At 38.7% G+C, this 13,531-nt stretch overlaps 1 protein-coding gene across 4 annotated transcripts in view; it reads right to left on the bottom strand.

The window, feature by feature from the left end:
- NF1 (neurofibromin 1) overlaps positions 1-13,531 on the bottom strand; it is a 240,837-nt gene that overhangs the window by 29,698 nt on the left and 197,608 nt on the right. For all 4 annotated transcript variants that reach the window (XM_046677878.1, XM_046677879.1, XM_046677880.1 and 1 more), the window contains 11 exons: positions 11,782-12,214; positions 10,845-11,185; positions 7,679-7,881; positions 5,773-5,966; positions 4,442-4,582; positions 4,000-4,279; positions 3,330-3,544; positions 2,811-2,872; positions 2,553-2,667; positions 1,917-2,018; positions 100-240 (listed from right to left, as the gene is read on the bottom strand). In XM_046677878.1, coding sequence (XP_046533834.1) covers positions 100-240; positions 1,917-2,018; positions 2,553-2,667; positions 2,811-2,872; positions 3,330-3,544; positions 4,000-4,279; positions 4,442-4,582; positions 5,773-5,966; positions 7,679-7,881; positions 10,845-11,185; positions 11,782-12,214 — 2,227 coding nt within the window. The remainder of the gene's footprint in view (positions 1-99; positions 241-1,916; positions 2,019-2,552; positions 2,668-2,810; positions 2,873-3,329; positions 3,545-3,999; positions 4,280-4,441; positions 4,583-5,772; positions 5,967-7,678; positions 7,882-10,844; positions 11,186-11,781; positions 12,215-13,531) is intronic.

Raw genomic sequence — 13,531 nt, 5'->3', positions numbered from 1 at the left:
TATGGACCTCTTCTGATTTTAAAAAAACAACAACAATAAAAGAGGCGGAGGAGTTCTAAATGTGCAGAATCTAGAAACACCAAGTGAAAGCTCGCGTACCTTGTCATTGAATATCCGGAGACTGTCTAAGGTGTGCAGGTTTTGCTCAAGAAGTGCGGTGCCTGCTGAATACAAGTTGACCTCATCGAGCTGCAGCACGGCCACAGCTACCCAAAAGAGGGCTTTGTGCAGAGGGGAGTCCTGACAAAGGAGACACACTCAAGGTTAGCAAGACGAACCACAAGAGAGTCTCTTTCAAAACTCACTGCAGTATAAAACGAAGCACGTTATCCCCCACATTACCCATGTTTTCTCTGTGGAGAAGGTGAATGTATGGGTAAGCTCTCCACCTATTCCATGTGGGTAACAAAGACACTATTAGCCAGGCTGAGAACCTTAGCATCTCCTTTTATTTCTCCCTGTCCTTTGATTCCAAAATCCAGTCACCAAGTTTCATTGATTCTTCCAAAGTAGTCTCTTTTGCATCTGCTTATTGCTAATGATACCATTCTATGCCAACTTTCTTTATTCTAAATGTAGATTCTTTTTACCTCCAGCTTCTCCCGCCTCCAATCCACTGTGCACACTACCCACAGAACGACCCTTCTAAGTCCGCTTTTGTCATATGACTGATCTGCTTGAAAACATATAGGTCCATTTCCAAACTCCTTTCTGAAGAATGCTGAATGTTAGATTAGCTCTATGCCATCTTTGTAACTTCCCTCTCACTACGCTCCTGAAAAGTTTCTCCATAACAACTAGAATGGTCTCTCTGTCACCCCTGTGTTGTCGCAGCATTCTTGTACATTCCTACTGCTGTATGTTCGCTGCTCAAGCCCTCCTCCCTTTCTCCACACTAAATCCTATGTGTCTCTTTAACTTTAGTTAGGCTCTACCCTTTCAACTTTCTTGTCACCCTTACCACCAGTGACATGCTGCTCTGAATTAAAAATAGTTATCTTGGGAACCTTATTTAGCAGTGTGGTACATGTGAAAATACACGGACTTTAGAGTCAGACAGCCTTGGATCAGAATCACGGTTCTGTCTTTTATTACCTATGTGACCTTGGGCAAGTTACCAGCCTTCTCAATCTCATTTTAACTTACAAGAGAACCACTTTGTACAATTTAGGATTACAATGTCTGCAGAACATATAACTCAATATCAGAACATACAGGTATTTATTTCTCTGTAACCTCTCTCAAGTCTGGCATGTCTTTGTACTCAATTTACAGAATTATACAACTTTACAGCTGGAAGATAATACTATGCCATCATCTAGTCTAGTTTACTCATTTTATCAGCATGGAAAATGATGTCCAAATATGTTAAATGACCTGCTCAAGGTCACACAAGTGAGATGAGCTCAGACCATCCTAAAACAGTGGCTGAATGATTTTATTCCTTTAAAATATCATCTTCATTTACCACCCAGACTCTTTTGATGATGAGGTATACTTCACCCAGCTTTACATCTCTCCACAGTAATGGTCATGGACTAAGACACTATGAACTTTTCTTACTTTGTTTATTATCTATCCACCCCAACTCCCACACTCACCCCAGAGTGTAAGCTCCATGAGGGCAGGGAATTTGACTGGCTTTGTTCAGTGCTATGTCTCTAGCACCTAAAACAGTACTTGGCACATAGAAGATGCTAAATTAATACTTACTGGATAAAAGAAGTAAGAATATATACCTATCTTTCCTTTACCACTGATGAGACAAAAAACTTACAAGCAGTTGAGAACATACTCCCCATCCTTTATAACTTCTTCTCAATTCATCTTATTTTCTAAACTCTTTGAAAGAAAATAAAATAACATTTAACACTGATACCCAAAATGAAAGCACTCATTTTCTATACAGTAATTACCTTATTAAGAAGTGGTTGTAATTTGGTTAGTGCTATTACTGTAGCTTCTATCAGAACTTGACTGTTGTAAGTATCAGGTCCTTTTAAGCAACTCTCAAGCGCCTTTTAGGGAAACAGAATTCTTTATTTTACTTTCATTGAAACAAAACATTAACTTCTAAACTGAATCTCAGAATCAGTTCAGGAACAATTCCTTATTTAATAAGTGCTAGAATTATTTCCAATGCTATGGTGATCGCGGTAGCTACCTCAAGGCGTATTTGGGTTCTTACTTTTTAATATATCTATAATATATTCTAATATAATTAGGCAGGCATTATTATAGGCATTACAAGTTATATAATTTTATATAAGGGTGTTACATATAGTTAAATGCTTTGAAAACTGATAATATATTAAGATTACCTTCTTAGCAAAAGAGACAATACTTATTTTCTTTTTAAGATAGCTTCTTTAGAGAAGGTTTCTTCACTTTAAAGAATTACAATAAAGAAAATAATCAAAACCCATTTATTAAAGTTTCAACAGGCAACATATCAGACATTTTATTAAACTCACGTTTAAATGTCCCTTAGAAAAATGCAAGATATGTTTTACAACTTGGGGACCACAAATATTTGGGGGGGGGGGAGGTACCTTGCTAAGAATGCGGATAATCTGCTTTATCTGCCCGTGAGACACTCGCTTACTAATGCAGCCAAAGACGACCAGAGCTCTCGGTTGCAGGGACGGGTTGTACTGGAATGCAAACCTGCCATTAAAAGACCCAATCAGTTTATGAAAGCCTGTATGTTTATACACACTGAATCATTAATTCAAATACTGATTACCCAGGAATAGCTATCTTTTCAACATTGCACATACTTTTACAACTTGAATTTATTTGGAACATACCTTTGAGCTAGTTCTGTCCACTGATCCAGCCACTTGCATGTTGGAATATCTCTCATACATGCCTAAAAAAAAGAGAACTCTGAATACATTTACATACAGAAATGTTTTTTGTAACGTCATTAAATGAGATGCATATTACCAATAAATACATTCCATGGGAGTGTTTTTATTTAAGCATTAAGTGCAAAACAGAATAAACCAATACTTCTTCTATATAGAACTAGTGGATTAAAAAAATGATCTTAGGGGGCCGGCCCGATGGTGCAGTGGTTAAGTTCGCACGTTCTGCTTCGGCAGCCCGGGGTTTGCCAGTTTGGATCCCAGGTGCGGACATGGCACCACTTGGCAAGCCATGCTGTGGCAGGTGTCCCACATAAAGTAGAGGAAGATGGGCATGGATGTTAGCTCAGGGCCAGTCTTCCTCAGCAACAAGAGGAGGATTGGCAGATGTTAGCTCAGGGCTAATCCTCCTCCAAAAAAAAAAACAACCTTAGTTTCTTATCATTTTGCCTTATATACCTCCATGATCTCCAACAAAGCTTCCGTGACTGTTTCCAAGGATGTCAAAGCAAAAGTCTCCCTCTCGTAGGAGCCAGGAGAGAACGACCTGTCCCGGTAACTGGAGCGGAAGGCAATCACAGCAGCTGACTTGACTTTGCTAATGCCAAACAGTAAGTAAAATTTGGGTAATGAGAACTCTGTCAAACTGAGTCTCAAAACTTGCTTGGTCTCCTCTGTAAAAGAAAAAGGGAGCAAGTTAATTTTTTAATTCTAAAGTGCCATGTTTCATTTTGAATTTAGAAAATTTGGATAGCATATCAAAATTACATAACCATGATCCCTAAACCGACCCTTGAGACACATTGTCTTGATGCTCACTGCTTTAACTCCATGTATCAACAAATTCGTGCTAGTAATGTAACACTGTCAACTGATGCTGAGTCCTTAGCTTATGTGATAACCACAAGAATGTATGACAAATACGCACAGAAAATCTTTGCTATAGCTTGATATAGAATGGAAGTAATTTATTCTTTTTCTCTTTAATAATATTTCATGTCATTACCAAAGGCTTAAATAAGCAGCTTGGTGTCAAGGCACCATAATCAATAAGATAATCCATGCCCATCAGCTGATAGAAAATGGAGACAGGAAGTGGTGAAACACAAATTATTTTCCTGGAACTTACCACTAAAATGAAGCTGTGAACAAGTGCACAGAGAGTGAATGATATTAATGACCAATCCATGTGTGGAAGCTCTAAGGGAGAGTGGCCCTGTGGCTACTAAGAAAGTCACAACGTGGAAGAGGTAGGGGAGATGAGCCGCCACGTCGAGGGAGTTGTTGAAGGACAACATCAGCATGTAGCGTGCTAGAATCGCAATATCATCCCACATAAGATGCTGTTCTAAAGTAGGAGTTGGAGATAAGCATGTCTTGTCAATTATTTTGCACATCCTTCCAATAACCTGTAAAGGAGGAGAATCTTAAAAAATGTGGGGGCTAAAAAAAGTTTTATCACAAAAAAATTTCAGCTTAACTTTAAAATGACTAATTGCAAAAAACCCCACAAAACCTCCGAATAAAAATAGATCACGCCATAGTCCAGAAGGCAAAGGAAAAGTGATTACCTTGCTAGAAACCAATTTCACATTTCCAGACGCCAGAGCTACAGCAGTATCTGCCATCACCTCGGCTTTTATTGATCCCAAGCCACCTGTTGCACTGGTTTTGATGAAACTGTCTAGCACAACATCAAGGAGATCTGTAATCTAATAGACGAGGAAAAAAATAACTTATGTTTTAGCCATTCTATCAACTTAATTTTTAATTTAAAAATACTTCACGGAGCAGCCCAATCAATATGAAAATACTATTTCACCTGAGGCCTCCAAAATACTACCTTTTATTTAGAGACCTGTCAGTAAATATAATTTATCATAAAATATCTACAAAAAGATAAGGATATTCACTTGATTCCTTCAGAGATTAAGAAACTAGTATTCAAAAATTTTAAATCTCTACATATATTATTTTCTTTGAGGACGATTAGCCCGAATAGCTGCTGCCCATCCTCCTCTTTTGGCTGAGACAGATTGGCCCTGAGCTAACATCCGTGCCCATCTTCCTCTACTTTATACGTGGGATGCCTGCCACAGCATGGCTTGATAAGTGGTACATAGGTCCACACCCGAGATCTGAACCGGTGAACCCATGGCTGCCAAAGCGGAATGTGCAAATTTAACCGCTGCGCCACCAGGCTGGCCCCTACAAATACTATTTTCATTCATTTGCAAACACCTCTGTTCTCTTCTAGGACAGTAATGTATGATAAACATAAAAGACAATTATTTAAAAATATACAAAATGGCATCAAGTACTGAGATGTTTTATAGAGCCATAACACTGGCTCCAAGGTCATTTAAACTCATTTGGAGGATTTGCAGCATTGTCTGAATAAGGGTATTGCTTCTGTAAGTGATTACTTTGAAGAAATGCTATGTGTCACTCTTGTCAGATAAAAAATAAAATGTTACCTTATATTCTATATTTTAATATTGGTGTTCTTATGCTAGAACTATAAATGAAGGCAAGTGTCTCAAGTAACGTCATCAAGAAACATTTACTGACACCTGCGGCATGTATGGAGGGCACTAGAATACATTATAAAACACTATTTACTAGAATCATCATCAGATTTTTACAGTTAAATTCTATATAATTATGCTATGGAGAAGAGTGCTTAAATAATTCGTTTTTCTCTGGCTCTGAGACAAGCATCAGACATTTATAGTTTCCAACCAGATCAAGAGTAGGTGGGTGTCTCACGCTTTTTGAAAGAGGGGACTGTCTCTTCTACAGCTATAGCCCTAGTGCCTTGCACAGTGCTTTGCACAATGTGAGTACCAGGTAGTATCTGCACCAAGGGAGTACCAGACAAATATTTGAGCAAACTCAATACCTGCCCAAGGCTCCCCCATATTTTTGCTTGAATAGATGGGTACATCTGTTTCTCATTTATGGTCATTGTTATCAGCTTATCAAGAATAGCAGTAACTCTCTGTCTTTTGGCATCATCATTGTGCTTACAAAAACGGACTAGATTTGACAGCCATGGAGTCATGTATTCCAAACAAAGGTGTTTCAGTTCAATACCTGGAGGAAAAATACACTATTAGCATAGATGGTCAATAAAATTAGATCAACAATTATTCTAAAATAAAGGATTGATTAAAAAAAAAAGGTAAAAGACCATTACCTGGAATCAGGCCTGGAGTAAAGAGACTTGGCAAGTGTTTTATTGAAGATAGAGGTGAAGAATGAAAATAAGCCTTGAAGAAAGTAATCTTAAAAGCCAGTAAGCCAATTTTCGAAAAGTTTTATCTTATTTTTCTCCCTCTTAATCATTTCTCTTCTAGTTAAAAATTTTACTCAGTTTTATTCCAATTGTAAAAGGAATACATGGTAATCATAGAAAGTTTGGTAAAAGGAAAACATCACCACAAAAATGAAACTGATACTAATGTATTGGTGTATCACCTTCTCTCTCTCTCAGGCTTTAAAATCTATGTGGAGACAATGCACATCTATGTGTGTTTATACACACATATAACTCACCCCAGTTCCAGTTTTTATATTCAATTCCTAAATACAGCTAAAAATTATTTTGGTATCTTGTGGTTTGGGGTGAAGACGAAGACTCAACTTAATTCATTTCTCAACTTCATTTCTTAAAATGATTTAATCTTCCCCCATCAGTTCGCGATGCTTCTTTATCAATCTCTCTCCCTCAGACCGACCTGACTGCTGATTCTTGAACACGTCTGTTTTAATTATTGTACTATTATAATGTGTACAGACAACTGTAATATCAAGTCTTAGTTTTCTTTCAATATTTTCTTAGCTGTTCTCATACATTCAAGTGAAATTTATAATCATTTTAAGTTCTACCTCATTCTTAATCCTCAAATCTTGTAGATATTTTGATGAGATTGCATTGAATTTGTAATTATCTAGGAAGAGTAGTTTGTCCAGGAACACAATTTGCCTGTCCATTCACTCAAATTTTAATTAATATTTCTCAATAAAGCTTTACACTTTTCTTGTTTTGTCAGTCTTACACATTTTATTTTTAGGGTTAGATTCCTAAATCTCTTTGTATAAAAAAATGTATACAGGGATCTGGTCTCAATGAATTGTGAAAGCTTTAAATTACATAATACAGAAAAATCAAGAAATAAGTTTCAATGCAGAAAAAAAAATTTTACGTATTGTGGAGAGAGAAAGGGAAGGGAAGAAAATGTCAGGAAATGAAGCGGGAGAAGAGCAATATTTATCCTGCTACAGGGTATGAAGATGGACAGATGTAAAGGGTAGATGTTAAATTTATGAGACTTATTAAAGCCAAGTCAGGAGCTGACTCTAGACCCTGTATTACGCGCCACTGCTTTCTCCACGCACTGAACAATTCAAAGTCAACTTGAAGAAAAGAGAAAATGACTGCTTCCCTAAAATCAAGGAGACAACGTGGATACTCTCTCATTTGGAATAACCTGCCAACAAGAGAAATGCTGAAGCTCATTAAACCGAAACACAGTGCAAAAAATACTTCGTAAGTGGTCCAAAGACATGTAAGGTATCAAAACCTGGCCACTCTTCTTTTTATTGCTAGAATTTTGGTGGAATTCTCAGTGCGGTCTACCAGGAAGTTCCTTCAGTTACAGATACCACAAATGAAAAATCAGAAGATGTAAAGAAGTAAAAATCTAATAAACTAAAGATTTCACCAGTAAATTCTGAAATGAAAGGGTTTTCTTTGAATCTTCTCAGAATCATCGTTAGTGTTAAAGAAAATTATCATTACTTACTAGATTTGCTAAATCCAGAAATACACTCTTCCAAAAATTCTAAGGTGAGGTGTGGCTCATTGGCTGCCAGTGTCTTACTAATAGAGACAATAAAGAGGGTGTTGTTGGCAGGGATACATAAACCTGACGTCTCTAGCAACTGGCCCTCGATTTTTAAATTAAAGGTACAAGTTAAGGCACACAGAAGATTATAGGCAGCTGACCTAGGAGAAAACACAAATGAAGTTGTTTTAAAAATTACTTTTTCTTATAATTCTAAAAATTTTTCATAACATACAACTTACAACTCAATTAGAAAGTATAATTAACTATTTTTAAATTTTTTTTTAAAGATTTTACTTTTTTCCTTTTTCTCCCCAAAGCCCCCCAGTACATAGTTGTATATTCTTCATTGTGGGTCCTTCTAGTTGTGGCATGTGGGATGCTGCCTCAGCGTGGCTTGATGAGCAGTGCCACGTCCGTGCCCAGGATTCGAACCAACGAAACACTGGGCCGCCTGCAGCGGAATGCGCGAACTTAACCACTCGGCCACGGGACCAGCCCCAACTATTTTTAAATTTTATGATCAGTTAGAGATAAGACATTATGATTCTATGGAAAACCCAAACACTCCTTGATCATTTAGAGATTTTTTTTTAAGATTTTATTTTTCCTTTTTCTCCCCAAAGCCTCCTGCTACATAGTTGTGTATTTTTTTTTTAGTTGGGGGTCCTTCTAGTTGTGGCATGTGGGACGCCACCTCAGCGTGGCTTGATGAGTGATGATTCGAAATCCTGGGCCGCCAAAGTGGAGCGCGTGAAGTTAACCACTCGGCCACGGGGCCAGCCCTAGAGATTTTTTTAAAGGGAGATTTTTGACATAACCAGAGGGACACTGTGAGGCTCCTAAGACAGGTGAGTATAAGGTTTTTCTAAATGACATTTTACTGGGATATGAAATATGAGATGTTTATAGTCCTAAGGTGGATCAACAGAAAGAAAGTCAGAATATGGCATATCACATTTTCAGTGAAGCCAAAACTCAAATTGTGGCTCCCCCTCCCGCTAGATCCAGTTATAACGGGGATCATAAGTAGAGAAATGAGATGGCCCCTCAACAAATTAGAATGTTAAAATCTTTAATCAGTATCTGCTGAATTTCTTTCTGGGTATCCTACAAGTTATACTACAAACTGGAGGTGAAAAAAAATTTTAATAAGGGCCAGCCCGGTGGTGTAGTAGTTGCGTGCTCTGCTTTGGTGGCCTGGGGTTCACGGGTTCAGATCCCAGGTGCAGACCTACACACTGCTCATGAAGCCATGCTGTGGTGGCGTCCCACATACAAAATAGAGGAAGAGTCACACAGATGTTAGCTCAGGGACAATCTTCCTCACCAAAAAAAAGAAAAAAGGAGAGAGAGATTTTAATATAATTAAGTCTCCCATTTTTCCTTCCATTATACATAACCACTGGAAAAAAATCCCCCCAAATCCATAATATATATCCAGGTTCCATTAGAACCAAAAATTCCCTTATAAATGTCTGAAAATATACTTAATTTAGGAGACAGCTCAAAAAACTCAGACTCAGTGTTTAAATTTTAATTTTTCTCCCCATCCAGCAAAACAAATGGTTTGACTGCTCAGTAAATTTCAGGTTTTCCTTACCTCTGAATTTTCCTCATGCTAATATTCTTATGCAACAATCACATAGGGGGAAAAATCCACTGAAATTTAAGTCTGCCTAAAGGCTTTTTTCTCTGGGATGACATGACATGCTTCAGCAAAAAGCAATGGCTGTCACCTTGCTTTATGCCACAAGAGAAGAATACAGGTTCATTCAAGCTAATAATTGTTAGGCATTCTCCTATGAGGAACTTTGAATTAGAAATTAAAAGTAGACTTATAGCTCCATTTCCCTAAATGAGACTATTACTATTACTGTTTCTAAGTTTATCCCTTTATCTCTTACTAACTCCTAGAAATTCTGAGTTACACTATTTTGACATTGACTTTTACTCTGTGTATTTCAACAGCTTTAAGAAAGAATCGAGGTTCCTCAAACTGTGGGTAGGTGTCAGAGACTCCTCTGAAATAATGAAAGCTAAACATATACAAAATTTTGTGTAAAATTTCTTGGAGTTCATGGATCCCATGAGGCCCATCTAGGTAAAGAAACCTTGTTGATTTTTTCCCCCCATTTTAAATAACGGAGAGTCTGGAATACTAAAAAGCCTACTTATAAAACCTGGGCTATATTATACCCTAGTGAAAATTTTCTGAAGCTAAGAATTTATATCCATAAAAATCTTGACAGTCCCAAGGTACCTGGGACAAAGAATTAACCTAACATGAAAAGAGGAGGGGGAAAAGAAGGAAGGGGTGCAAAGAGATGCTGGCAGAGAGAGAAATGGGGGGAGCTGGGAGGAAATAATATTTACTGAGCACAAACTATTTGCTAGATGTATACTATGCTACCACACATACTATTTATTAAACTTTTGTAGGTAGATAAAGAAGGCATTATTACCTTTATTTTAAAAATGAAGAAACTACAGCTCAGAGAACTTCAGTGCCTTGCCCAAGGTCATACACAGCACATCTAGATTTAAACCAAATCTACTGACTCCACAGGCCACGCTCTTTCCTCACTCATGTTCAGATTATTAAGCCTAAACAGAACCAATTATACTCTGCTCAGACGACACCTATATCTGTCTTTAGATTTCTCTCAGGAACTTTGTCAGAGTCACATCGGTGGAAAGTTCGACTTACGGACGGTAAGCCGTCCTCTGTCTGACAACAGTAACCTAATGCAACTGGGAGGAAACTTGATAGTGATACACTTCTGAGGACAGGAGGACTTCGAGGGGGAGAAACTTAATTCAGGAGTAGACTTCCTCCCAAAAAATAGTTTTTTCTTAAAAAAACCAAACTGCTACGTTGTCTGTTTCAGATTAAAGTTTCCTGCAGAAAGAACATATACTGGTTTGGTGTGAGTCACCCAATTTGGAATTCCTCAGTTCATGTGAATACCCCACAACTTGATGAGGTCATGCTGGTTAACCAACATAGCATACCTTCCAATTTACAATATTAAGGTAGAGGATGCTTTAAAAGCTTATTAAATGATTGTTTTAAAAGCAGCAAATCCTGAATAAAGTTGGAGCAAATTTTTTAACAACCTACCGTAAACTAGGGTCTGAACTGCCTAAATTAAGTAACGCGATATTGAGCAGTGTCCCAGGGACATCTTTTGGCCGGATCTTGGTGTGCTGGGGGATGGAGTCGGGCTGTGACAGCTCCCAGCGTGTCCGGATGTGAATGATGGACTGGACGATGGCTTCACACTCCTGGTGCATGAAGGTGAGCGGTGTGCCCTGGTTTGCAATGGTTAAGGTGAACTGGTTCTCATCCACCAGGCAGATCTCTTCAATTTCCGAAGCATAGTAGATATCGTTTAGAAAGACTGATTGCCCCAGGACTTTCGTTCGCTCTGCTGAGGTCACTTGAACAGCAGTAGAACCAACCTGGAAAGTGGTGGTGAGAGGGTGGAGTAGAGAAGAATTAAATTCCATTATGTAGAATTCTAAGAGGCTCCAAAAACCAACCCACCAAATAAACAAAATACCATGTTTGCCACTTAAGGAAGAGTTACCACTGTTATATATTCAAATGGGTTCAAGAGCTATTGTGATAAATGCTCTCAAAAGAGACTGAAAAACACTAGGGAAAAAAACCTTATTTTTGAAAAAGGTCAGGAATCCCAAAGACAATTATTGATTTGTATCCTGAAGGTTCATGTTCCTCACTCTGCAAAAAGCATGTAATAATCCGAAGAACTCTCAACAGGAAGTTTCCACCTTCCACGCATTCCTGTTGTCTGACTGATACATAAACTGGCCTCCCTACAACGCTCTCCCGCCTCCAATCCCCTCCAGACTGTAGTTAAGTGGACATGCTCATAGCTTCCGCAGGACCTCCACGAAGAGAGGGAGCTTGGTTTTCCTCCATCTGAACTGCTTTACATTTGATGCACTACTATGGGGCGCCCAGGGAGGTCAGCACAGGGCCTGGCCAGCCAAGAAAGGCAACGAGTCACTTACCCAACCCTCGTGAAACTTACTTTAATGGAAACCTTGGTGTCTTTGTGAGCCAGCTTGAGAGCATTGTGGAACACTTTCAGGTCCTCTTCTAAAGCCAAAGTGGCAGCGGGTAGTTTCTGTTGTTCGTGCTCTACGTGCTCAGCCAGCTTCCCAGGACAGTCTATGAAAATGAGCCTTTTGCTGCCTTTGAGGCCAGTGAGCAGCCGCTCGTGATACTTGGTGTACTCCCTGACCCAGGAGTTACAGTTATAGATATAGACTGCAGAGACATTGTCATAAGCAAAGCCAGGAAAAACAACAAACCACTTGGAGAGAAAGTCCGTTTTAAAGCGATTGCTAGGCCCGGTATGGGTAAGGTCCACTACAATTTCATATGGCTTTGCATAATATGGCTTTAGAGTCAGCAAGACATGGTAGATCAGCAAATCGCCATTGATTTGACCAGTTTTGAACCTAAGGAAGATGACAAAAAAAAAGGACACAGATTATTAACAGTTCTGAATACATGTACAGATGCTACTAATCTATTTTATTCCTTTATTTTCTGATTAGTTTTCTAAAGAAAACTAACTATAATATGAAACAATTATACAAAGTCTGGAGCCATTTCTTAAATCAGTTGTTCTTCAAACAATGAGAAGTAAGGCTGAAGAAAAATGGATGAGACGAATCTCCAGTTCAAAAACTTTGAGCAACAACAAGAAACTTGCCCACCCCAGTCAAGCAAGGAGGAAGGCAGCGGACATTGGTTGGCTGTCTCCAGTCCCACCGAACTTCCCAGGTGAACAGTTTGGGTGGGAATGACCCACCTGGAGCCCTAGAGTGAACTGAATGACTTTAGCCAATTCATCTAGCCCACCTCGACCAGACAGAACGGTTCAGCAATGACCACATGACTCACAGCAGCACAACGAGCCAAAGGGCTCAACTCAGAGACATGAGCTTCAACGGTTGGGAACGGAGACTGTTTCTTTCCCGATGTTTATACACAAGGGAACACACAGCCTGGGGAGTGGTTAGCTTGTATGGTGAGATATGAAGGAAGCGTCTGCCTAACAACTGAAGAAATGGAGCAAAGAAACAGAGAGAAACTAGGGCCCTGGTCTTTTCATTTAACGCCTAGATAAAGCCTCTCCTGAGATAAAATTTATCCTTGAACTATTCAGTTTTGTGAGCCAATCAATTCCATTTTTTGATTAAGCCATATTAGGTCATATGTTACTTATACTCAAAAGACTGCTAATCAATGTGAGTAGCCAAAGCGAAGACCCTTAGAAAGCCGTGAAGAACACAGTACTAGAATTTCAAATCACAACGACTTATATTAACTTTGGCCCAATGTTCCACACCTGATGACTCTGACAGTACTACAAAGTAGGCTAACACAAATATCCTCACCTCAGAGTTTTTAATCTTCTTGGGAGAAAATAAGATAAAAATATGACAAGTTAAATGATTACTAAATAAAAAAAATATTTCAAGATCAGAGAAAAGATACGAGGTAGTGTGTAATCACTTATCAAAGGAATTGCAGAGAAACTTCTATTAAGTTCAGAAGAGGGAGAGAGTAAGAGAAACTGGGTGTTCAGTGAAAGCTACGTAGAAGACGCAGCGGCTGAGGCAGGTAGGAGGAATATGAATTCAATAAGGGGAGGGATTAGCAGGCCTCACAGAGAGAGGGAAAGAGGAAAAGAAATAGGTAACTAGATGTGTTGGGGCCACAGTCAGCTAGTTGAGCTGGAATGGAGGATTCGTGTAGAGAAGTTTTAA

This window comes from Equus quagga, chromosome 11 (genome assembly GCF_021613505.1).
Source record: "Equus quagga isolate Etosha38 chromosome 11, UCLA_HA_Equagga_1.0, whole genome shotgun sequence".
Taxonomy (NCBI): domain Eukaryota; kingdom Metazoa; phylum Chordata; class Mammalia; order Perissodactyla; family Equidae; genus Equus; species Equus quagga.
This window is presented reverse-complemented; position numbering and strand designations above follow the sequence as displayed.